At 36.7% G+C, this 23,408-nt stretch overlaps 1 protein-coding gene and 1 long non-coding RNA gene across 3 annotated transcripts in view; one reads left to right on the plus strand and one right to left on the minus strand.

Moving 5' to 3' along the window:
• Window positions 1-16,184, plus strand: part of DDAH1 (dimethylarginine dimethylaminohydrolase 1) — a 194,438-nt gene extending 178,254 nt beyond the window's left edge. Inside the window, exons 5-6 of the mRNA XM_074266346.1 lie at window positions 6,335-6,482; window positions 15,812-16,184. Of these exons, the coding sequence (XP_074122447.1) occupies window positions 6,335-6,482; window positions 15,812-15,924 (261 nt within the window). The 3' untranslated portion in view covers window positions 15,925-16,184. The remainder of the gene's footprint in view (window positions 1-6,334; window positions 6,483-15,811) is intronic.
• LOC141541831 (uncharacterized) overlaps window positions 1-23,408 on the minus strand; it is a 106,454-nt gene that overhangs the window by 52,352 nt on the left and 30,694 nt on the right. The window lies entirely within an intron of this gene.

Below are 23,408 nucleotides of genomic sequence, written 5' to 3' on the forward strand. Positions count from 1 at the left end.
TATAGATTCAAGAGATTGTGGCCAGAGACCTTAGAAGGCCTCAGAGGAGGCGAGCCGGGTAGAGCTCACACTGCAAAGGACAGTGGTCAAAGGTACTCTGGTGGGTCTAGGACAGACTAGTAATTGTAACTGCCAGGAGAGCACGTTACAAAAAGTAGCCTCATGTTTTTGAAAGCTCTGCCTGTAGAACTCTGACTTTGGGGAATAGGGCATCTAAGACAATCAATAAATCAGTAAACATTTACTAAGTAAATGAAATAAATATTTCAGGCAATGTGCTAAGCACTGGGCATACAAAAAGAAGCAAAAGGTAGTACCTGCCCTCAAGGAATTTATAATCTAATAAATGAAAAAAATGAAAGGAAGATATTTGAGATGAAGAGGAATTTGGAAATAAGAGATGAGGATCCCAGAGGAAAGGGGGGGCAGAGTTGTGTGGGGACTGAACATGGCTAGGGCTGAGTTGAATAGAAATAAAGAGATGTGGAGAAAGGTAGCAGAGGGAAAAGATTTTCAATTTAGGAGAAAGACAGAAAAGAGTCCAAACAGTCATAGAGCCTTGGTTGGAGAGTATATAACTGTCCCTTCTTACTCTTTTGCCCAAACTCTACTAACGATGGACATACTCTTGCCTTTTTAAGGGAAAATCCCACAAAGTGGCAGGTGTAGGGACAGGGGCCAATAAATGGAAGCAAAAAAAACAACCAGTCCATCTCATTCTCTCCTTTCACGTTCATGCCGTCCATTCCTGATCCCAGTGTTGTCATTGTCACCATCCTCTAGAACAGACTCTAACCTTCCTCATGGACTTCAGCAACTGGCTCATACTCATAATTTCCAATCTGATGCCATCTTTGATGTCAGTATTCACATTTGTTCATAATAATTGTCTCTAGCTTCATCAACCACCTCAACTTGTATGGCTGCCATTTCTTCTCTACTGGAGAAACCCATCAGGATGACTAAAATGTAAACTTCATCATCTGAAACTGCTCCATCTCCAAGATCCTGAACTCTGAGATTCTTTTTTTCTGATTATATCATTCTCCCTCTATCCGTTATTTTCTCTCATTGTGACATCAGAATCTCTCAGCTCCTCTTTGTTCTCCTAGGACAATCATTCAGCTGTATTGTTCAGGAGAAAGTATGCTGCATTTGGAGTAAGAGTATTCAATCCTGGCTTTACCATTCATTGTATGACCTTTATTTGCTCAGGTGTAAAATGAAGGGCAACATGAAGGGCTTAGAGTCAGGAAGACTCATCTTTCTTAGTTCAGATCTGGTATCAGCTGTGTAACCCTGGGCAACTTATTTATTCCTGTTTGCCTCAGTTTCCTTATCTGTAAAATGAGCTGGAGAAGGAATTGGCAAAAACACTTCAGTATCTTAGTTTAAAAAATTAATAATAATAACTTCAAATGGCATCAGAAAGAGTCAGACACAACTGAATAACAATAAAATCTACTTTACCTAGTTCTAAATCCATTCCTTACCATCTATTTATTGCTTCTGATATGACTTCCTTTCCTTCCTTCCATCTTGACTCTGCAGGTGCCAGGAATGTTATTCTCAGATCTCTACCCCTGTTGTTTCTAACCTTCTTACTAATCCTTGGCTATCCCCAGCATCTTCTCCTTGAAGGAGGCAGGAAACTGCCAATTAGGCTGAGTTCACTGTAAATTCAAGTTAATATAAACTTGGCCCTTAACACTAAGCAGAAGAACTTGTATTCATCACTGACTCCTTATTTGTTTCTCACAGTGGCTATTCCCAAAACCTATTCCTCTGATCTCAAGTCTCTCATGTTATACCCCTTACTTCTCTCTCAACAGATCTTTTTTGCTTCATGAAAATTGAAGTCATCTGCCATAAGCTTTCTCATCTCTCTCCTAGATTCCTCTATCTCCTCAAATCATCTCCCATATTCATCCTTGTCTCTAAAATCAGAATCTTTGGTGGCCCCCTTCTTGTCAAGATTCATCCCCTGCTTGTGACTTCAATCTCTTTCCTCCCTGGTTCATTCCTTCTTTCTCTCTTCCCCTCTGTCAGTCCTTTCCCCTTATCTTTGCCATAGTCAATCCTTGTCAACCATCTGGGTTCAGGATCCCATCCTCAGGAGTTTGCCATTTGGATATCTCTCTTTGTCTTTCTTCGTTTTTTTCCCCAACCTACCCACCAGATTTCTTCTTATCTATTGCTTTCTTTTTTAATTCCTAGAGCAAGACCCGCATTTCTTCCATCCCTAAAATTTAAAAAAAAAAAGAATAAAAATAAAAACACTCAAAAGTTTGTTTAACTTTGCCATCCCCTCAAGCTATCATCTTATATTCCCCATTCCCTTTCATAAAAAAAACCTTAGAGAAAAAGACATCTCATTTCCTCTACTTCCAGCCCCAACAACTTGACTGAAATTATCTTTAAAATTACAAATAATCTCTTTAACTGCTAAAATCAATGTCCTTTTAAAAATAAAGTCATTGTTCTTGACCTTGTTATAACTTTTAATACTTGTTGAGCTCCTCTCATAGATGTTATTTTGTCCTTTGGTATTTGTTCAGTTCTGTTTAATTTAATAAACATTTAAGCATCATTGGGCACTATCTTAACCACTGGGAATACAATTTTTAAAAAATAGAATAGCTTTCTATCATCAAGTAGCTTACACTCTAATGGGGGAAGTAATTGGACATGTCACTTTACATTCCTGGATCTATGTAAATGAAATAAGTAGCTTCCAAGAACAATTTCAGTTGCTTCCTTCATTCTTTTCCTACATTCTCCAACTTCCATGAATTTTGTACAGGCTGCTCTAGCACTCTTATACTTAAAATGTACTCCCTTCTTCTCTTTCCCTATTGAAATCTATCTTTTCTTTCAAAAACTAGTTCAAGCATCACTTCTTCCATGAAGCATTCCTGATCTCTTGCCACCACTTTTGTCCAGAGTTATAAGGATTTGGAGTGTGACTTTAAAACAATAGATTGATATGCCCCATGCAGGAACAATGGCAAAATTGATTTGGTCACAGTTTATGGTTCCCAAGTCACAGTTTCCACAGTCACAGGTAAAAGTGATTCTCCCACCTCAGATTTTCTAAGAGCACTTTGCCTTGATCTCTCCTTTGATCCTATCTCATTCTACTTTATATCATGCTTATTCCTCTGTGTGGCATATGCCTCCTACAGCCTTTCTTCATTAGACTGTAAGCTTCGTAAGGACAAAAACTTACAGTTTTCATCTTTGTTTTCTAAGATACTAGCATAGTTCCTTGCACACTTAATAAATTTGCTTAATAAATATATTTTGAATTAACTCATGGACACTTTAGAGTTAGGATGCTTTAGAAGGGAGCAAAGAACAAGAAGCCACAAAGACCTCTGCTAGAAGAAAATGAGCCTTTTCTCTTGGAAGTTAGGAACTTAGACACAAGATTGACTATAAGATGTGACCTCCTATAGTTGCTCAGTATGGTCCAGGAACCCCTGAGTATGCCTGAGACTCTTTCAAGAGGTCCACAAGGTAAAAACTATTATCATCATAATAAAAAATTAATTTCTAATATGGAGAATAAACCTACATAAACAAGAGCTCCTTGGAAGGTCCTAGTGATTTTTTAAAGTTATAAAGGAATCCTAGACAAAAAATTTGAGAAGCACTGCCCTCAGGGAAGTTTTTATGAGTGAAACTAAAAGCCAATAATACTAAACAGAGAATAGTAAGTTCTTTATAGCAGAATGAACATCTTAAAAATGGATTTTATCCTCTTTTAATGGATATGACTAAAGCCAAGCTTTGGTTTATTTAGGTTTTAGCCAATTAGATCATGTTCACATGGTATAAGGCTAGCTTTATAACTACTTTCAATTAAGATAACTAATAATGATTCATGTTTAAATGTTTTCTTTTTCTTAAATATCTTTCTTCATAGTGTTTCTATAATTACATACATTTCTTATAGAGCTTTAAGTCGTATACAGTATTTGTTAACAAAAGTTATTGTAGTTGAAAGTCCACCATTTTTTCATTTAGAGATTTCTCATCTCTTGGAACATAGACATTGATAGCATATGTAGGAAAAAATGTTTCATATGAAATTTTTCTTTGAATTTTCCTATAAACAAAAGTTTTTCACAAAGGTCAATCTGGGAAAAATTCACATATAGCAAAAAAAATTCTTCTGCATACTTGTTCCCAAAATTGTTCTGAAATTAGCGGAAAATAGAGGTCAAGAGAAAACAAAAGGAGATAAATATCATACACTCACTGAGTTCTTGTCAACATGTAGTATGACTGATTAATTGTTTCCCATTTCCAATCTCTGACGTGACTGACTTCCACCAATAAGTGCTACTAACATGACTCTGCACAAGCTTTCAGCAGATGGTAGGCTCTTTGAGAACTGAGTCTGTATGTTTTCTTTGTAACCCTAGCATCTAGCACAGTTCTAGCCATGTTAGGAGCTTAATAAATGCTTGTTGAATGCTTATTGAAAGCCCTTAAAGAAATGTGAAAATTCAACTGTAGAACAGTCAATTCAACCCTACCTTAATAAAGCCAAATACTCCAAAGATTTATTTTGGGGAGATGGGGACAGTCTGAGGCTGACTTTTAGGGTGTGTAGGAAACTTTTATGAAAAAACTTTCTCTATCACTACAAACTAGCAACTTTCCCCAAATTTATAGTTTTGGAGAGTTACTGGGTAATGGGACTTGATCATGGTCACATAGTATAAGGCCAGCTTTCTAACTACTTTCAATTAAGATAACTAATAATGAGAGGGGGAGCAATAAATCATCAACAGGAAGTAGTGATAAATGCTAATTAAATGGCATAAGCAGCAAATACTACAATCATTCAGAGGGTAGATCAGTCTGACAAAGGAATGAAGATTTGGATCATAAAGAATGGCTAGAATTTAAATAGAACCAGAGGCATGGGGAGGGCATTCCAGGTAGAGGAAACAGATCAGAGGTACAGATATAAGGAAACTAAAGGAGTGTCATAGGGATAATGACTCAGAGCAGCATGGGGCAAGGAGGCCTTTGCCTCAGGTTAAGCTGAATATGGAAAGTAGAAAATTGATCCAGAGGCATGGTGAGGGAAGGGAGGGTGATTCCTGATCTATACCAGTTTGGAGAAAGGGAGGAGGGGTGGGACTGCAACATTCCCAGCAGCTCTGACTAATGTACTTTTTATGCACTGCCAGCAGGCCTGGAGAAGAGAGTTAAAATTTCATCTGCTCCTAAAAGCTCTCATGTTGAGAGATAACAGAGTCCAAAAGAAGAAGCATTAAATTTTCCATCCAGGAACTTGGGTTCAAATTTTGATTCTACCACTACTAGTTATGTAATGTGAGGAATCCAAACAGCTCTACTAAGGCTCGGGTTTCATCATCTTAAAAATAAGAAAGTTGGATTAAATTATGACTTTCTAATTTCCTTTCTTGACTTAAAACTATGATCCTCAAAGAAAAGAATGGGATTCCTGTATTACCCATCCAATGAAATAAATGGCATTTTTAAAAGTTATTTTTCAGTCATTTCAGTTCTGTCATGTTCAACCCTTTGTAACCTCATTTGAGGTTTTCTCAGCAATGTTTATGATTTCCTTTTCCAGCTCTCTCTCTCTCTCTCTCTCTCTCTCTCTCTCTCTCTCTCTCTCTCTCTCTCTCTCTCTCTCTCTCTCTCTTTAACAAATGTGGAAACAGAGGCAAACAGGGTTAATAACTTGACCAAAATGACACGGCTTATAAGTGTCTAAAGCTATATTTGAACTCAGGTTTTTCTGAGTCCATACCCAATACTCTTTCCACTGTACCTAAAGCCCTTACTTCATAAAACCTATTGATTTTTAAAAGGAAAAAAAAAAGTGCTTCTTTTGTTGACATACAATGTAATATAACCTGGGCTTTTATGTTTCCTGTGAAGCAGGCCACAGGAATATGAATTGAGAGGTGGGAGGGAATCTCAGAGAACCCCTCATCCAATCATTTCATTTTACAAATGGGTAAACTGAGGCCCAGATGAAGTTATTTGTCAAGGCACACAGAAGGAAACTTGAGGCAAGATTGAACCCAGGATCTAAATAACAGAATTGTCCTTCTCATTATTGCATCTCCTCAATGAGAACTAAGTGCTAAAACTACAGAACTCTGAGCAGACAATTTAAGCATTTTTCTAAATTGCAGTATCTTTGAGGTAGGGAAATAGTGGTCCAAAGGGGATCTTCCATGTAGAAAAATGTTCTTGGGTCTCACCTAAAACTCAGAAGAGGCCCTTCCTGGGAACATTCAACAACTATTCCAATGGGACCTCTTTGTTTTTTTCTTTATAGATCATGCAGCAGATGAGTGACCATCGCTATGACAAACTGACCGTGCCTGATGATGTGGCCGCAAATTGTGTGTATTTAAACATCCCAAACAAAGGGCATGTCTTGTTGCACCGAGCCCCGGAAGAGTATCCAGAGAGTGCTAAGGTAAATTTAGTTTATGGGCTATGGTGCAAGGTAGGAGCCTTAGCACCTTAGCTATAGATGTTCATTTCTAAGACTAGTCACTAAATGACTTCCTAAATAAGCCAAGAAGATATTTATTTTCAAAATGCCATTCTATTTTCTAAGGTTTTTAATAAACAGACAAACACACAAAACATTTATCTTATAGAAGCAGCATGCCTTGAGGTCAGGAAGGTCTGAGATCAAGTCTCAGACACATATGACCTCACCTCTCAGTATCCCAGCTTTATTAGAAATAGATTATATTATTATAGATTATAAATTATGATCAGTTATACATGGATTATATTATTACATAATATATATTATAATCTATTGTGTATAGATTATATTGTTATAGAATATAAATTTTAATAGATTATATTATTATATAATATATTATAAATAAATTATATTATTATATAATACAGATTATAAATAGCAAGAGTTTTGAACTGCATTAATGGTAGGAGTTCCCAGCATTGATGAAATGTGTGTGTGTGTGTGTGTGTGTGTTGGAAGGGAGTGTGAGTATGGAAGTGGGTGTTGGTGTATAGTATATATATATATATATATATATATATATATATATATATATATATATATATATATGTGTGTGTGTGTGTGTGTGTGTGTGTGTGTGTGTGTGTATATATTTATGTGTGGTGTGTGTGTGTATTATGAACATATAGGGTATTTCAAAAGTTATAATAGGTACTTAATAAATCCTGATTGATTTACTATTTTGTATCCAAATAAGCTTCTGGGATGGTGTAGAGAGGCACTGTGGTTGTAATAAGAAGCACTTTAGATTTCGAATCACACTTGGATTTTAACCCTGCATCCATCACTTACTTTCTGAATGACAAATAACAGGCAAATTACAGGCCATTATGAAATGGCCCACATTTATCCAGGGATCAGTTCATGGTTGTTACCTCACTTGAACCTCATAGCACCTCCATGAGATAGATAATGCCTTTTATAAAAAAGGAAACTGAAAGAGATGACCCCTAAATTCCTTATTCTAAGCCTAGGCCCCCTAAGACTACCTTGTTCTTCCTTATCACATTTCATCTCTTTTTGCTTAAATTCCCTCCTTGCATAATGAGGAAATTGAGCAATGTAATCTCTCAGGTTTCTTCTTCTTCTAAATCCTAGGATGTTATGCAATAATAAATTTAGCTCTAGCATTCTGTGACTCTTTGAATCTTATTCTCAGTCTGCCTCTTTCTCTGGTGATATAAACGTGCCTCCAAAGTCTAGGCATTCATTTTAAAATAGGTTTTAATGAACTTCATTATTTTGTGGCAAGTTTTTCCAGAACTCTTGATTTGTCATTTTGGGGTTTCTTCAATTCCACGAACATTTATTTAATACTAAGGTACTGTCAGGTACTGCGCATGCAGAGATGGAAAGAAATGGTCTGTGAACTCAAGAAGCTTATCATCTAATACTGGAAATGGGAAATAAATATAAATAAGGAAGTTATAAGATTGAATGGAACATGGAAAAACTACTATGAGAACTTTCTAAGAATCCCTGAATTGGAGAGCTGGGAGAGAACTGTGTGGCCATGTAGTCCAACCCATATGTGAAAGGAATCAACAAGTGGTTCTCTGGGCTCTGCATGAAGATCTCCACAGAAGAGGAACCCATCATTTCTTGAGGCATGCCATTTCACACTTAGACAGCTTTCATTGTGATGAATCAAATCCAAATTAACCCCTTTGTGACATTCACCCATTTCTCCAGGTTCTGCATTCTAGAGCACAACATGACAAGTCCAGTGCCTCAAGTACATGAAGGGAGTCATCATGTTGTTTTCCCTCTCTGCCCAAGTTTCCTCTTCTCCAAGCTAAATATTTCCAGTTTCTTCAATCAGTTTTCATATGATATGGACCCAAAGCCCTCCATTATCTTGGTTGTCCTTCTCTGGACACTAACTTCCCTGATGTCATGGTCATCTTCAAGAACAACAAACAACAATAAATTTTTTTTTTCATTGACTAGAGAGAAAGATCACTTGTCCTTGATGGCATGGAATTAGAAAGGAAGGTAAGAAAATAGCATCTCAGTAGGACCTTGAAAAGAGAGATGAATTTCATTGATTTACATGAATTTCAAGATTGAGGCAAAGGGTAGAGCTACAAGTAACCTAGATCAGGACCAAAGACAGTATATAAGAAAGGATAAGACAGAAACTAGAGTCATACAAGTCCAATTTGACTAGGAGATGACAGAGAAGACATAAGACTAGAGAATAAGTTAAGGTAATGTTGTATTGGATCTTGAATTCCAGAATCACACTTTAAACTTTAAACTAAACTTGATAGAGAGCTATGGAAGGTCTTTGATCATGGAAGGTTAGGACAGTAGAAAGTTGGTGGTACCATTAATAAAAATTAAATAGTTGAGAGGCTAAGTAGGTTAGATGAGGGGGGGAAGGATGGACCTCCTTTTAGACATATTAAGTTGAAATCCAGATGGAATTATCCAATAGGCAGTTGGAAATATGGGACTGGAGCTCTTGGTAGAAACTGGAATAGAGTTATATCTATGAAAGTCAATTAATCATCAAAGCTTGGGAGTAGATTAGATAATAATGGAAAAAATTGAGAAAATAAAGGGATTCTTGAAGAGAATTTTAGGAAACACCCTTATTTAAACATATGTAAACTTATGTATAAAATCAAGTGTTGTAAGTCATCCTTGTATTTAAATCTTGCAAGATTATTGAAATCTAGTATGACTAGATGTGATTTGAGTTCTGACTCACTCTGTTGAAAGGAAAAGAGATAAGAGTAGTGATTGTCACCTCCTGCTGGAGGGAGAGTCCAGCAAGGTTCAGGACAACTGAGAATATACAATCCTTCCTGTAGCCTGCAAGAGGAGTACTGGGCTAGAATTATATCTATATTCTATTCCCTCAAATGTCTATGTTCTAGACAAGCAAGAGGTTCAGAACAAAATCTACTCCCCTCATCACTCAAAAGAGGAACAATAGCCCTAAGCTCACACTTGCAAACATAGCCCCTCTTCATCAAAAATAGTGAACAATGAGTAAACCCTATGTTTCCAAGCCAAAAAAAAAAAAAAAAAAAAAAAATTGAAGCACTTCTACACATTGGAACATACGAAAGGAGATGCAAGTGAAAATGAACTCTTTGGGTACAAGATGAAATCTCTGTTTAAACCAAAAGGAGAACAGTCCTCTCTCAGCAGTCACTAGAATTGTAGGCCATAAAGTATAAGAACATAATGGCAGTACATGCTAAAGCTTGGAGCACTGCCATGTGCTATTCAAAGTCTTTTTCAATCTCTTCTCCTGAAGAATAACTTATACAATAAATTCCTTACAAAGGTATCAACATTCCTTCTGCTTATCAGGAATCACATCTTCCTCCACGTATAAAGTAGCATGAAAAACCATCTCAGGATTTGGAAAGTTATATAAGGAATAACAGAAGATAGGGATCCTTCAGGAAAAACAAATCTAGAATACAAGATTAGAGAAACTAAAAGAAAAGAGTGTTAAGAAAGAAAGAGTATCTGAAATAACACATATAAGTCAGAGTGAATGAAGGCAAAATAGAATCACTAGATTTTAGCAACAAGCTTATTGTGACCTTGGGAAAAACTGTTTCAATAGGAGGAAAGATATGTTACAAGCTGAGAACTGGGATGGTGAGGAATTTAAGGTAATGCAGTCTGCTCTTTCCAAAACTTTTATAGTGAATGAGCATGAGAGAGCAAAGGAAATTGTGTGAAAGATTATTAAGGTCAAGCAAATTTTTTTTTATTTACATTAGGAGGAATAAGTGTATTTTTAAACTAGAAGGGGAGATTTAAGCTGATTAAAGATGGAAATGATTGATGTAACTGGATAATGGAAATAACTTTTGAGGATAGGATGAGGTAGAATGGGATGGGATTGAGATGGGATAGAGGGTATAGATAAAAACATTGACATTAACTTTAGTAAGAAATCCACCTTCCACAATCAGGCAACAAGCATTTAGGAAGCACCTAATTTGTGCCAAACTCCACGCTAAGTGTTCAGGTACAAATACAAATAGTGAAACACTTATACAAGATGGTTACAGTTCAGCGAGCGATACAATGTGACCATAAAGGAGGATATACAAAATAAATACAAGGTAAATTTTGTGAGTACTAAAAGCTGGCAGGGGAAGCCTCAGAAAAGACCTCATGTATGGCAGTTGGGCAGAGTTTTGAAGGAAACAGGACTGAAGGGCAAGGGAAACTGGCTACATAAAGATGAGCAGAAAAGAAATGGAATATCTCAGGTGAAGGACCTCAACAAGGCCAGTTAGGCTCACACTTCCAAGCAGTATGAGTGTCCTAAGGAGACAGAGTGGTCATACAATGTTTAACATAACCAGAATCTATATTTTTCAAGTGGCAAAAAGCAGTACTCCACCAGAAAGGTGAAGGAATAAAACTTACTGGCCATCTGTCATTTATGTACTATAGTCAACTGAATGGTCCCTCATGACTTAGAGGGTCTCTAGATTCATTTTCTAAGGATTCCCCTAAGGGAATTTTATCCCTTCCCAAAATAAGAATCTTCACTTGACATCACAAGTCTATTTTTCCATTTTTGTAATTTCTGGTTAATCCTGTTAAGCAGGAATCACTACTTATCTGGCTTTCTAGTTCATAATCTTTTTAAGTGTTATACTGTTCCTGTGCCTGAAGGCATTATGCAAGAAGTATCCTTGTCTGCTTCAAGAAAATCAAATATTTCCACCAAAGAGAATAGGAAGAATGGTGTGGTATAAAATTCTCAAGTAACCACTGGATTTTGTTCCTTGACATCTTAGTCACAGAAATATATCAAAATATTTACTAATACTAATTCACACTATTGAGTCAATCAATAAGCATTTATTTAGCGCTTACAGCTATTGTTTGTGCTTTGTCCTCTAAGTGGACTATGACATCCAGTAGGTGATTCACAAGTAAATTGTTTTCTAAGTGAGGGAGGGCTGAGTCACCAGTCACTTTCTGGGTCCACTAGCAAGATATAGATCAGGATGAGGGAAGATAGCCTTGACAATACAAATATAGAAGAGAGAAAGCCTCAAGGCACCTATGCTAGAGTCCTATAGTACTTTCCACTTATATTCCAACTCTTTGTAGCAACTCAGATTAAAGGTTAGGGCATTGGGCAGGTAAATATTAGCAGTTGCCAAAGTGGGAAAGACCTAGAGAAGACCAGAAGGAACACAGCTACTACCAGAAATTTGTTCTTCTCTCCTGGGTAGATTTCCAAACAGGTCACATTCTTCCCAACTCTGAAGTTTTTATTAATCTTTTTAAGTTTTAATTTGTTCTCAACCAAATCTTAAAGTGGCTTCTCCTGCTGCTATTCACCCAAGAAATTTGTTTAGGTCTCTGGATTTGCTGTCACTCCCTATTATAGAATTATAGTCATATGCAGCATTCTTGTTTTCAAATTCTCTTTTGCTTTTTTTATTATCCAACAATATTTTTTTTAAAAAACAACGATGGCGGCGGCAGCCATTCCAAAGAACAGTGCTCCCTGGTGTTTTGCTTCATTGGAGAGATTGGGTAGGGTAGATAGATTGGGTTTTGTTTTTGCAAAATGCTATTACATTTTGTAAGATTGATTTTTTTTAATGCTTGGGATTTCATGGTGTTTTTGCCATTGTAGTTATAAATTTGAAATTTGATACCCTGTTCCTCTTAGTGTCAGATAATGCTCAGCTGCCATTTTAAAATTAGCTTGGGTGGAAATCCATCACCTAAATCAGGAATTTTTAACAAATTGGACTCCATTGTCATCCTCTGTGTTTTATTTTATGTATTTAAAAGCATTATTCTGAGAAAGGGTCCCCAAACTTCCCCAGACTGCCAGACAGGTCCAGAATATAAAAAAGATTAAGAACCCCAATCTAGATGTTTTCTTTTCTAGCAATATAGGTAGAGAAATACCAAAGTAAAATTATTGTCTCTAAGCATATAAAATTCACTCCAAAACGATTCACATGTTTACTTAGCTCATAGTAAGGAAAAGGTAATCATTTCTAATAGCCATAAAGCTACATTTCTGACAAAGACCAACCTATAGGTAATGAACCTTTATCACCCCCTGGCTAGGCTGGTCCTTGGAAAATAAATTCCAGAGTTCATAGAGACCAAGATGCTATGTGTGTTACAGTTTTTCAGAGTTTATAACCACACCCTATAATAGCCTGTGAGAAGCCATGGTGTCCTAGGATGAGATATCCAATCCAAATATGACTCTAATTAATTAATGCAATTCCCTTCTCATTCATTCTCCTCACACCTCCAAGCCCTTTTCTAGGATGTTCATCTTCAGTTTGAAATAATGGTAGGACATCCTAATAGAAATGTCCAGGATGCAGGAAGAGCTACGAAACTGAAGCTTAGGTAAGAGATTAGGGTTAGATATATAGATTTAAGTCACTAAGAGAAGCACTAGTCAAATTAGAGAGCCAAATTCTGACACAGAATGTAGAAATAAAAGAAGCAAAACTTGAGCCTTTGGGAAACTCACATGATTGGGAATGTGAGAAAGAATTGTGGAGGGAAGGGATTAGATTTGAAGTGAGTGACTACAAGAAAATAAGTGAGAAAAAAAAAACTTGGAGATATATTGAATTCAACCAGTTGGTTGTTGGAAAGTAGTTGGTTGAACTATCATCAGATGAAAGCTGTATGGTTCTAAGATAAGACTTCTTAAACTTTTTCTACTCATGACCCCTTTTCACCCCATTAAGTTTTATATAACCCCATGTTTATAAAATAAATATACAAATTAAGCATTTACTGATAATAAACCATAATCTCATGAGCTTAAGGAGCTTTGTTTTAGAGAAAGAAGACTAGTTCAAGAGATTCTTGATTCATATCATTCCTTCACACACATTCATTCTCATCAAAGTCTACTTTCTACTTTTTTAGACAAACTGGCCTGTTTGCTATTCTTGGGAAGTGACAATCCATCTCCCATCTCTGCCTTTGCAAACTGGTTTTAGCATGTCTGAAATCCATTCTTCTCATAGGAACTCTTAACTTTCTTCAAAGCATAATTCAGGTCTTTCTGCCAGTTACTAGCACTGTCTCCTTCTTGAAATTACTTTATGTTAATTCTCACATGAACAAATTATATTATATGTGGACAAGATATATTTCACCCCTCTTCCTTTATTGGCGGGGACCATTTTGTGTTTTTCTCCTTATACCCAGCGCCCAACAGAGTACCTTGCAGATAGTAGACACTTGAATTGAATTATAGTAAAGTGGTTTGCTTACTCAAAATGGCTTCCTGAAAAGGTGATAATTTTATGAATGGATTCCTATCTCATCTCTATATTCACAATCCTATCTTCCTTCAAGGTTTCATTTAGAGCTCACCTTTCTTATATAGACCTGAAATCTTTCAGCTAAAAATATTTTTACTCTTCAAATCTTTCCCGAGTAGGGGGCAGCTAGGTGGCACCAGCCTTGAATTCAGGAGGACCTGAGTTCAAATATGGTCTCAGACACTTAATACTTCCTAGCTATGTGACCCTGGGCAAGTCACTTAACCCCTGAGGGGGGAAAAAAAATCTTCCCCTAGTAAAGAGGTTCTTAACCTGAAGTCTATGATCTTTTTTTTTAAGTACATTTTGATACCCTTCAATATAATTGTTATCCTTTCTTAGCCAAAATATTTTCTTTTTTATTAAAGATTTTTATTTTCAAAACATATGCATCAATAATTTCCAACATTCATCCTTGCAAAATCTTGTGTTCCAATTTTTTCCCTCCCTTCTCCTCATTCCCCCAGATGGCAAGTAATACAAGATGTTAAATATGCAATTGTTCTATACATATTTCCACAATTATCATGGTGCACAAGAAAAATCAGATCAAAATGGAAAAAAATGAGAAAGGAAACAAAATGCAAACATCAACAAAAAAGTGAAAATAGTAGATTGTGATTCACATTCAGTTCCCACAGTCTTCTGTCTGGGTGCAGATGGCTCTCTCCATCACAAGAGGCTATGTGACCCTGGGCAAGTCACTTAACCCCTGAGGGGGGAAAAAAAATCTTCCCCTAGTAAAGAGGTTCTTAACCTGAAGTCTATGATCTTTTTTTTAAAGTACATTTTGATACCCTTCAATATAATTGTTATCCTTTCTTAGCCAAAATATTTTCTTTTTTATTAAAGATTTTTATTTTCAAAACATATGCATCAATAATTTCCAACATTCATTTAGACAAACTGGCCTGTTTGCTATTCTTGGGAAGTGACAATCCATCTCCCATCTCTGCCTTTGCAAACTGGTTTTAGCATGTCTGAAATCCATTCTTCTCATAGGAACTCTTAACTTTCTTCAAAGCATAATTCAGGTCTTTCTGCCAGTTACTAGCACTGTCTCCTTCTTGAAATTACTTTATGTTAATTCTCACATGAACAAATTATATTATATGTGGACAAGATATATTTCACCCACTGCCCTGAATCACCTCATTGTTGAAAAGAGCCACATCCATCAGAATTGATCATCTTACAATGTTCTCTTGGTTCTCAACTCACTTCACTTACCATCAGTTCATGTAAGTCTCTCCAAGCTTCATCCTGCTGATTGTTTCTTATGGAACTATAAAAATATTTTGGTTTTTTGTATCAAAATACATGATTCTTAGAAGGGATCCATATACTTCACCAAACTGTCAAAAGGATCCATGAATTAAAAAAAGTTTATAATCTTGTTCTGTAACACTGGCATCTTCTTTGACCCCATCATTACCTAATTCAAGTTCAGGTGCTCTGACTCAAAAACTAACAAACTCTCCAATGTACCATGCTGTGTCATTTAAAAAAAAATAAATCTCAGATAGTAGAAGACTATCATGTCTTATAACTAGTACATACTCACACACTCTTGGCTTGAAAGAGAAGAATATAGAGATCTTTACTATACCCTAGCTGCTTCCAAATAGCAAATGGCAAATCACTTTATCAGTTCTGTGACTATGGGATGTGTGTGTGTGTGTGTGTGTGTGTGTGTGTGTGTGTGTGTGTGTGCGTGTGTTTCACCCATATCTTAGGGTGAAATGAATGTCAGGGATAATCATATACACTGATTTAAATGTTTGAATGTTTTATTGCATTGATAATCTTTTGATTCAGGATTGCAATCCTTTTTGTTGAAAGGAGTTGCAAAAAATTGTATACATACACAGATATACATATATATATATATATATATAATCTTTTATTTTAATCTTTTCATTTATTCCTACCATAGGTGTTGAAAAACTGAAGGACCACATGCTGATACCTGTCACCAACACAGAACTGGAAAAGGTGGATGGTCTACTCACCTGTAGTTCAATTTTGATTAACAAAAAGGTAGACTTGTGAGTCCACAGAATCCCCTACTTGTCACTGGCAATAACGTACATGCAAGGCCGATGACTCTGTACCCAGTCTTGTTTTGATTGACAATCTACTGTGCCACGATGCTACTAATCTGTGTTTACAAAAGTTAATTCTCATTTCCATTCTGTCTTGTCATATGCTTCTCTCCCTACCCCAGATGGTACTTAAGCTGTGGATTTGATAGCTGAATAAGTCTAGGAAAATATAAGTCTTAACAAACTATTAAAGCTTGATTAGAGCAAGGGAAACACTCATCTTTAATGACTTACAGAAAATCCTTTGAGATGCCAGTATATTCAGAAGAATGTCTTGGTCAGATAATCTCTCTTTTCTATATATCATCTGCATATAGTAGGATTTTTAGGGAATTGTTTTCTCTCTCTCTCTCTCTCTCTCTCTCTCTCTCTCTCTCTCTCTCTCTCTCTCTCTCTCTCTCTCTCTCTCTCTCTCTCTCCCCTCTCTCTAATTCTCCGTGTTGGCCTCTACTAATAACTTTTGCCTCTTTTTGTATCCCTAGAACTTAGTACACTGCCTGATACATAGTAGGCATTTAAATGTTTATTGACTATCAACTATAATAGCTGTAGTGCTGGAAGGGACCTTACAGGCCATCTAGTTCAATGCCCTCATTTACAGATGAAGAAAGAGGCCTTCTCCCTTTGTTTCTTGGGTTCTTGTTTTTTTAAACTTTGTCTTCAGATCTTTCCCTCTCCTCTCACAGCCACCTTGACGTTGACTCATCTTGGGCTTCTGGGTAGTAAAGCTTTAGCCAATATACCACCGTGCATTTCCACTCTGGCTGTGCAATTCCACTCTGGCCTCAATACAATCTGCCTCACTGTTTCAACTTCTGCCTTAAGGAATGGGCAAATGAGCTCCTGAGCAGAATCACAACCAAATCTGGGTGGCAACTTGGGAAAGCATTACTATGCAGGGGTGCACCAAGACAGGGCTGGCCCCAGAGATTCAAATTCCAGAAGAGTTAGAGGTCCAAACCTAGGCAAGCTGCAACCTAGTCTTCTGATGATATTTCAGATTCCCTGCATGAAAATTCAAGGCACTGTGGCAAGTCTAAGCATTAATGTACTAAATAGAAATGAGAGGAACCAACGAGAGACATCTCAGAAATATTGTACTCACTTTCCGTCCTATAATGTCTTTGTGAGGATACTTATATTTGCATGTTCTTGCCCCGTTTATGGGCCTTCTCAATACTCCAGTGGATGTGATCTCACTAAAGTGTGGTCCCTTCCCCAATGTAAAACTCTCAACCCATTCATTTCTGCCCATTCCAATATGATTTTCATTCATGTTCTCCCATAAACCCATAAATCTATCACAAGGTCCATTTGACATGCTATGTCAAATGTCAAAAGGCTCTGATGACATCCCTCTGATATGGGAATCCAGATCATTTGGGGATTTTTTTTATTTTTAAATAGTTTTATTTTCCTTTTTTATTAGATTCCTGCTTTTGTCCTTTTTATCTTTCCCAAGAGTCTATTAAAAATTTAAGAATGCTATTTCCCCCCAAAAGAGAATAATGTCAAAAATGAAGGGGCATGCCAAAGGTATAATTCAAGGAGAATGGAGCATCCCGTCCCTGACAAAAGAAGTGATTGGGCAGCCTTTACATGGCTAACTTGGATTTGCAACCAGCTTCACATAATAGATAATTTTTTTTCCAAACTTCCATGAATATTTGTGATGGAATTCAATTAAATCCCATTTCTCCTGTAACTCTCAAATTACTCAACCTTCAGACTGACTCAGGCAGCACAAAGGAAAATACTAGTATGAAGTAAGAAGCTGTTGTCTTTTTTTCTTTGACTTGAAAGAGTCTGTCCCTACACAGATGAGACAAATGGTACTTTCCATGGAATAGTGGCTGGTTTCAACATGTTATCAACTTCCTAGTCATCTCCACCTTTCCTGTGGATTTGGGGATAAGAAAAATTCAGAAAACACTTGTTACATTCTTATTCTATTCATCTTTCTTCCTTGCCAAGCTACATGTTTTTACTCAGTCATCAAAAAAGACATAACTGTGCCCTTACTCATCATTGTTTCCCTTACCCATATGGAACCACCTACAAATACTTTAGCTGGCCTATTCAATAGCCCTTCTAGGAGGAAGCCCTAAGAAAAACACAGACATGTTATGTCCCACATGAGCTTTGTCTTCTATTTAGTCTAGGAACCAGAAGAAATTTCTCCAAATCCTCATTGCTCAACTTTTAAATTCTTATCATATGCAGACATCTGATCATGTATATCCTGTACATGAAACATTTACTGGTCATTATGGTATTACAAGTTGTCAGAAGTGAATAATCCCAAAGTCAAATCAAAATAGGGAAGTACCATACCAACAAGGGAGAGAATATTGACCACATGTTGGGAGAGGCAAGAAGGAACTTGAACCCAATGGAAATAATTAACCCTTTCATGTCAAATTTGACCAGAGGCAAAAGGACTGATTTCCAAGGTTTTATATGAAGGAAGGAAGGAAGGAAGGAAGGAAGGAAGGAAGGAAGGAAGGAAGGAAGGAAGGAAGGAAGGAAGGAAGGAAGGAAGGGAGGAAAGTTAACAAGTAAACTTAGTTTACTAAGAGTAACTTTTATTCTTCTGTCTATTATCACAATCCTGACTATTTCTGGTCAATTGCAATGTGAATAGAATTATCCTCTGAACTATATATTCCTTAGAATTTCATTTTGTTTCTCTCTTCTCCTCTTTTCTCTCCTTTCCTTCTATCTTAAGAAATGATTTAAAATTGGGACACTTCTTCCCAAGAGACTAATCCTGAATTCTTAAATAAACCTCTTTATTACACATTACATTTTCCCTTTTGTGATGCTCTGTATGACCTGCCTATTGTAGACATTTAAAACATACACAGAGCATAGTAGTCTTTTTTTAATACCAGCCACAAATTTCCTCTACACTGGTTGATGGTGAATTTGTAAGGACAGACAAACTGTAACAAAAACTCCCTGTGACAATCAAGTCAGTATTTTATTCAAATAATAGAACCTTCCAACAGAGCTACTTAACCAGTAAAATCAAATCAAATAAGGGAAATACAAAGAAAGTTCTTTATTCAGAATTTTTTCAATTGTGGCAGGTAACTGTGGAAACCAACAAACACAGGTCTATTATCAGTTATTTTGCTCTCTCTCTTTTTTTTTAATCTACTGTGAACAGAATATTAAGGCCATCTCTTCACCTTATGGGAGAAAATACTTAGTAGATGAATAATGTAACTTGTATAGAGTTGCATGTAAATCTTTATAATTACTCACCATTTAGTATTGCATTGTTGTACAGCTTGCAAATAGAATTACAATATAGCTCTAGATGTGGTCAGTCTCTCCTGATCATGTCCTTCCAGCCAATATATTGTTAGCCTCTTTTTGTGTGCCAAAATCATAAATACCCTAGTCCTTTAGACTGAGAAATTCTGCACTGATTTTAGTCTCTTGCAATTCCAATCTTCAATGTAAACCAATTATTATGGAATAAAAGTGTCCGTTGTGCTGCAAATGGTGTTGGCCTTTCATTTGCAATGGAAAGTGTCATTGTGAACCAAAGATTATTCTCAAAATCATTATATCAAAAATAGGAGGGAGGAAGAAGATAAAATTCTTTAAATTCTCTGTCTTTAAAGAATACATGTCAGCATACCACAAGGGCTCTGTGATCTCATTCATATGGGTTATTTCCTCCAAGGATGCAAATCCCAACCCATCCATGCCTGCCCATCCAGATACAGATTAGAAATACCTATACGGCAATTAGGATAAGAATCTACAAATTACTTTTGAATTTATGATTCACTCTTCAGGAATTTAAAAATTATACACACTCATAAAATATAGTGGATCAGGAAAAAATTTTGACATGACCATAAATGTCCCTTCAATTATTGTCCCTGGCCTCCATTTCCTTCAAGTAGTACTCAAAATGTCATGAAAGTCCATTACATTCTTCCAGTGTCCACATGATGATATCTAATAATTGGAGAATCTTTCTCTTAGGTAAAGGTCCAAATGGATCATTGCCAACTGTCTACCTTAGATACTCAGATGTCCCTCAGGGTCATTTTGTTGTGCCACAATTCTCTTTTATTATCCTGATTCAGTTTCCCTAATTGTCCTGACTCAGTCTCCCTAAATTGGTTTTGCCTCAGTTTCCCTAATTGTTCTGCCTCAATCCCCTTAATTGCAAACTCCCCTCCAGTTCATTAAGAATGGTATAACTCAGAGGTAATAAATTGTCAATGTGTATATGTCATTGAGAACTCACATTGGCTGCTGGATGCTGGATTCTTAGAGACAATAGTCTCATTCAACCCTGAGACCAAACCATGGACTCAGATGGTTCTGGAGGGGAAAGTGAGGCAGGTGACCTTGCACAGCCCTCCCTTACTTAAAGTCAATTCACATGTATGTCACAGCATCACCTTCCTGATATCATGGTTGTCTTTGGGAAGGAAGGACAAATCTCAATAGGCCTCAGAGTCTATCACAATGCTAGGCAATAGTAAAGACTTCATAAATACTTGTTGATTTTTTCAATTTATTGTCTAAGAAATGATTAAGAAAATATGCTTAAGAAATTAGAAAAAGGAAACCCAGTGGATCAAATAATATGGGAGGGGGTAGGGAAACAATACCCAAAGTGGTTAAAAAGCAGCTCTGGAAAATAAAATCAGTTAACACCCGCCAATAGGGAGATTAAAAGCAGTCAACAAAAAACTTTAAAAGCTATTACCTGGGAGGTTCCCCTGGGTCTCCAACATTCTCTGCCAAAGTTCTAAAAGCCACTTTTGTATTCTTCTTATCCAAAGGTCCCAAATCAATCCACCAGAGGGTAAAATTAACCCAAACTGTCCCAGGTCTGTACCCCAGTTTCCTTACTTACAACAGTCTTGCCTGGTATTATGGGAATGTATTGGGAATGAGAGTGAGAGAGGGGTGGGGAAGTTAACTCATACCTCCTTGGTTCTGCTTATATCCTGCACAACAGCACAACAACACAACAATGAATGTGGTAGTTCTCCAACACTCTAGTTTTGTGACGTGGAAAAAAATCAATTCATCCCTAATCCCAATTTTCTCTATATATCATGAAATCATACCCTAGTACTATTTACTTTAGAATCAAATGAGATAATATAAGTGAAGTTACTTTGGTACTATTCAACTATGTATAAATATATGCTATTATTATAATTCGTACATACCCTTACTTCAAGGATCCATGACTTTTATCAGTCGGGGGGACCCCTACCATCAAGACATAGATCACATCTTCTCTATGACATAGTAACTGGTTTTCCAGTATTGCTAGGGCTAAAAATCTCATTGTTCAGTGGCTATTCTGGTGATTGGCATGCTCCTCCAAACCTAGCCAACCTGGGCTGTTGGGTATACACATACAGGTTATCACCATGCCCATAATTCAGGATTGAGGACCTGCTAATACCTGGGATCTGCAAGCATAGCCTTTGAGAACCCTAGGTTTCCAAGAAAAAGTAACTAGGACTTTAGTGAAGGATTATTGAATGAAATAGTATTTCTTACTCTAATTAATGAGAGTAAACATTTTACCCATACACACAAGGAAAATAAAAAATCTTGGTTTTCTTACCACGGTGCTTTGTCTGTAACAATAGCTGAACTCTAGTAAAAGTCCAGCTCTCTTCCTAGAAAAGCCCAATCCACAAAGGGGTGCTAAGAGTTCAAAATGTCATAGTACCATATTGTAATTCAAGCACTAGAAAGAACTTCAGATGTCATATAGTCCAACCTCCATAATCTACAAGTGAAGAAACTGAGTAAATGGCTTGCATCAAGGTCACAGAATATCTCAGCTCCTCTGACTCAAGAACTAGTGCTCTATTTTGCCAAGAACTTCCTGGAGAGGGAAGTGGATTTCATCACTGGTATATGAATTATTATGAGTCCTTCATGAGATTTCTACATTGTTTATGTGATTCTGGACATCCTCTTATTTTCGAATGAAATAAAGGCTTTCCTGTAATATATTTTTTAAAAACCACCTTCCTTTCTCTGCGTTAGAAGGATTATTGGAAGATATACGAGATTAAAGGAGTAAAAACACTCAGAGTTCTTAGGAAGAAAGGTGTAATATCAATCATGCTATCATCGTCATCTCCATCATCATTATCCTCATTACTCCCTTTGCAGCAAGTCTGGAACCCATCAAAATGTCATTTGGATACAGCAAATCAATCATCCAGTCCAGAAATAACTCAAGATTTCCATTATTGATGTCTTTGAGTCGCTCCTGACAGCTTGAATAATGAATTCACAGGTTGTTAATTGGCCAGCAGGAACAGCTGCTACATAGCCTTAAGTGGGAAGTCCTTTTATCAGATGTTTACACCATTCCTTCCTCCCAAACCTCACTGCTTAGGAGTTCACTTAGGAGAAAGGTAACCATGTGAGGGCAGACTTCGGGAAATGCTAAGGACACCATAGACAGACAGCCTTAGGTGATTAGAATCATCCCACAGTAGTGTTTGCAGGAACATAAAGCAGGGGGCTTTATGAGTTGATTGAAGAGGGATGAGATTTGGGTGATATGTTGATGGATTATCTTGGATCCTCTGATCTCTTCATAGAGCTAACAGATAAGAAGGTGCTGGCCCTTATCTTGCTTGAGCTATCATAATAGCCTGCTGCTTAGTCTCATTGTCCTAACTCTCTCCTCACTCCAGTAGTCCATGTTCCTCTAAACTGCCAAATGATCACTCAATGAACACTCAGGTCTGCCCAGATCACACCCATCACAATTCAACAAACTGCAATGACTCCTTAATATTTGCAGGATCAAATATACACTCTGCTTGGCATTCAAAGACCTTCATATCCTGCCCTTTCATACCCTCCCAGTCTCTTCATACCTTATACCCTTCCACATATTCTGATACATCAACAACACTTTTTTTTAAAAAATAAGTACCTATTTAAAAATTTTAATTAATTAATTTAATTAATTTTTACAAAAATTTTATGTATAGATAATTTTCCAGCATTGACAATTGCAAACCCGTTTGTTTCAACTTTCCCCTCACCCCTTCCCCCAGATGGCAGGTAGACCAATACATGTTAAATATGTTAAAGTATAAGTTAAATACAATATATGTATACAATCAGCAACACTTTTATCTCCCTTCAGTATTTGTAGTGCCTTGTATTCCTGCCTAGAATTCTCCCTTCTCAACTCCTCTGACTTCCTTTATTTCTGAACAAAAGTCCTGACTTCTACAAGAAGCCCTTCCCAGTCCTCCTTAATCTTAATGTATTCCCTAAGAGATTATTTTACATAGGATTGGGGATTTTTTTTTTGCATGTTTTCTTCTCAGTAGACTGTAAGCTCCCTGAGAGCACAGACTGTTTTGTAGTGATTCTTGTTTTATTTTGGTTTTTGCCCTT

The sequence above is a fragment of the Sminthopsis crassicaudata genome, chromosome 4 (assembly GCF_048593235.1).
Source record: "Sminthopsis crassicaudata isolate SCR6 chromosome 4, ASM4859323v1, whole genome shotgun sequence".
NCBI lineage: Eukaryota > Metazoa > Chordata > Mammalia > Dasyuromorphia > Dasyuridae > Sminthopsis > Sminthopsis crassicaudata.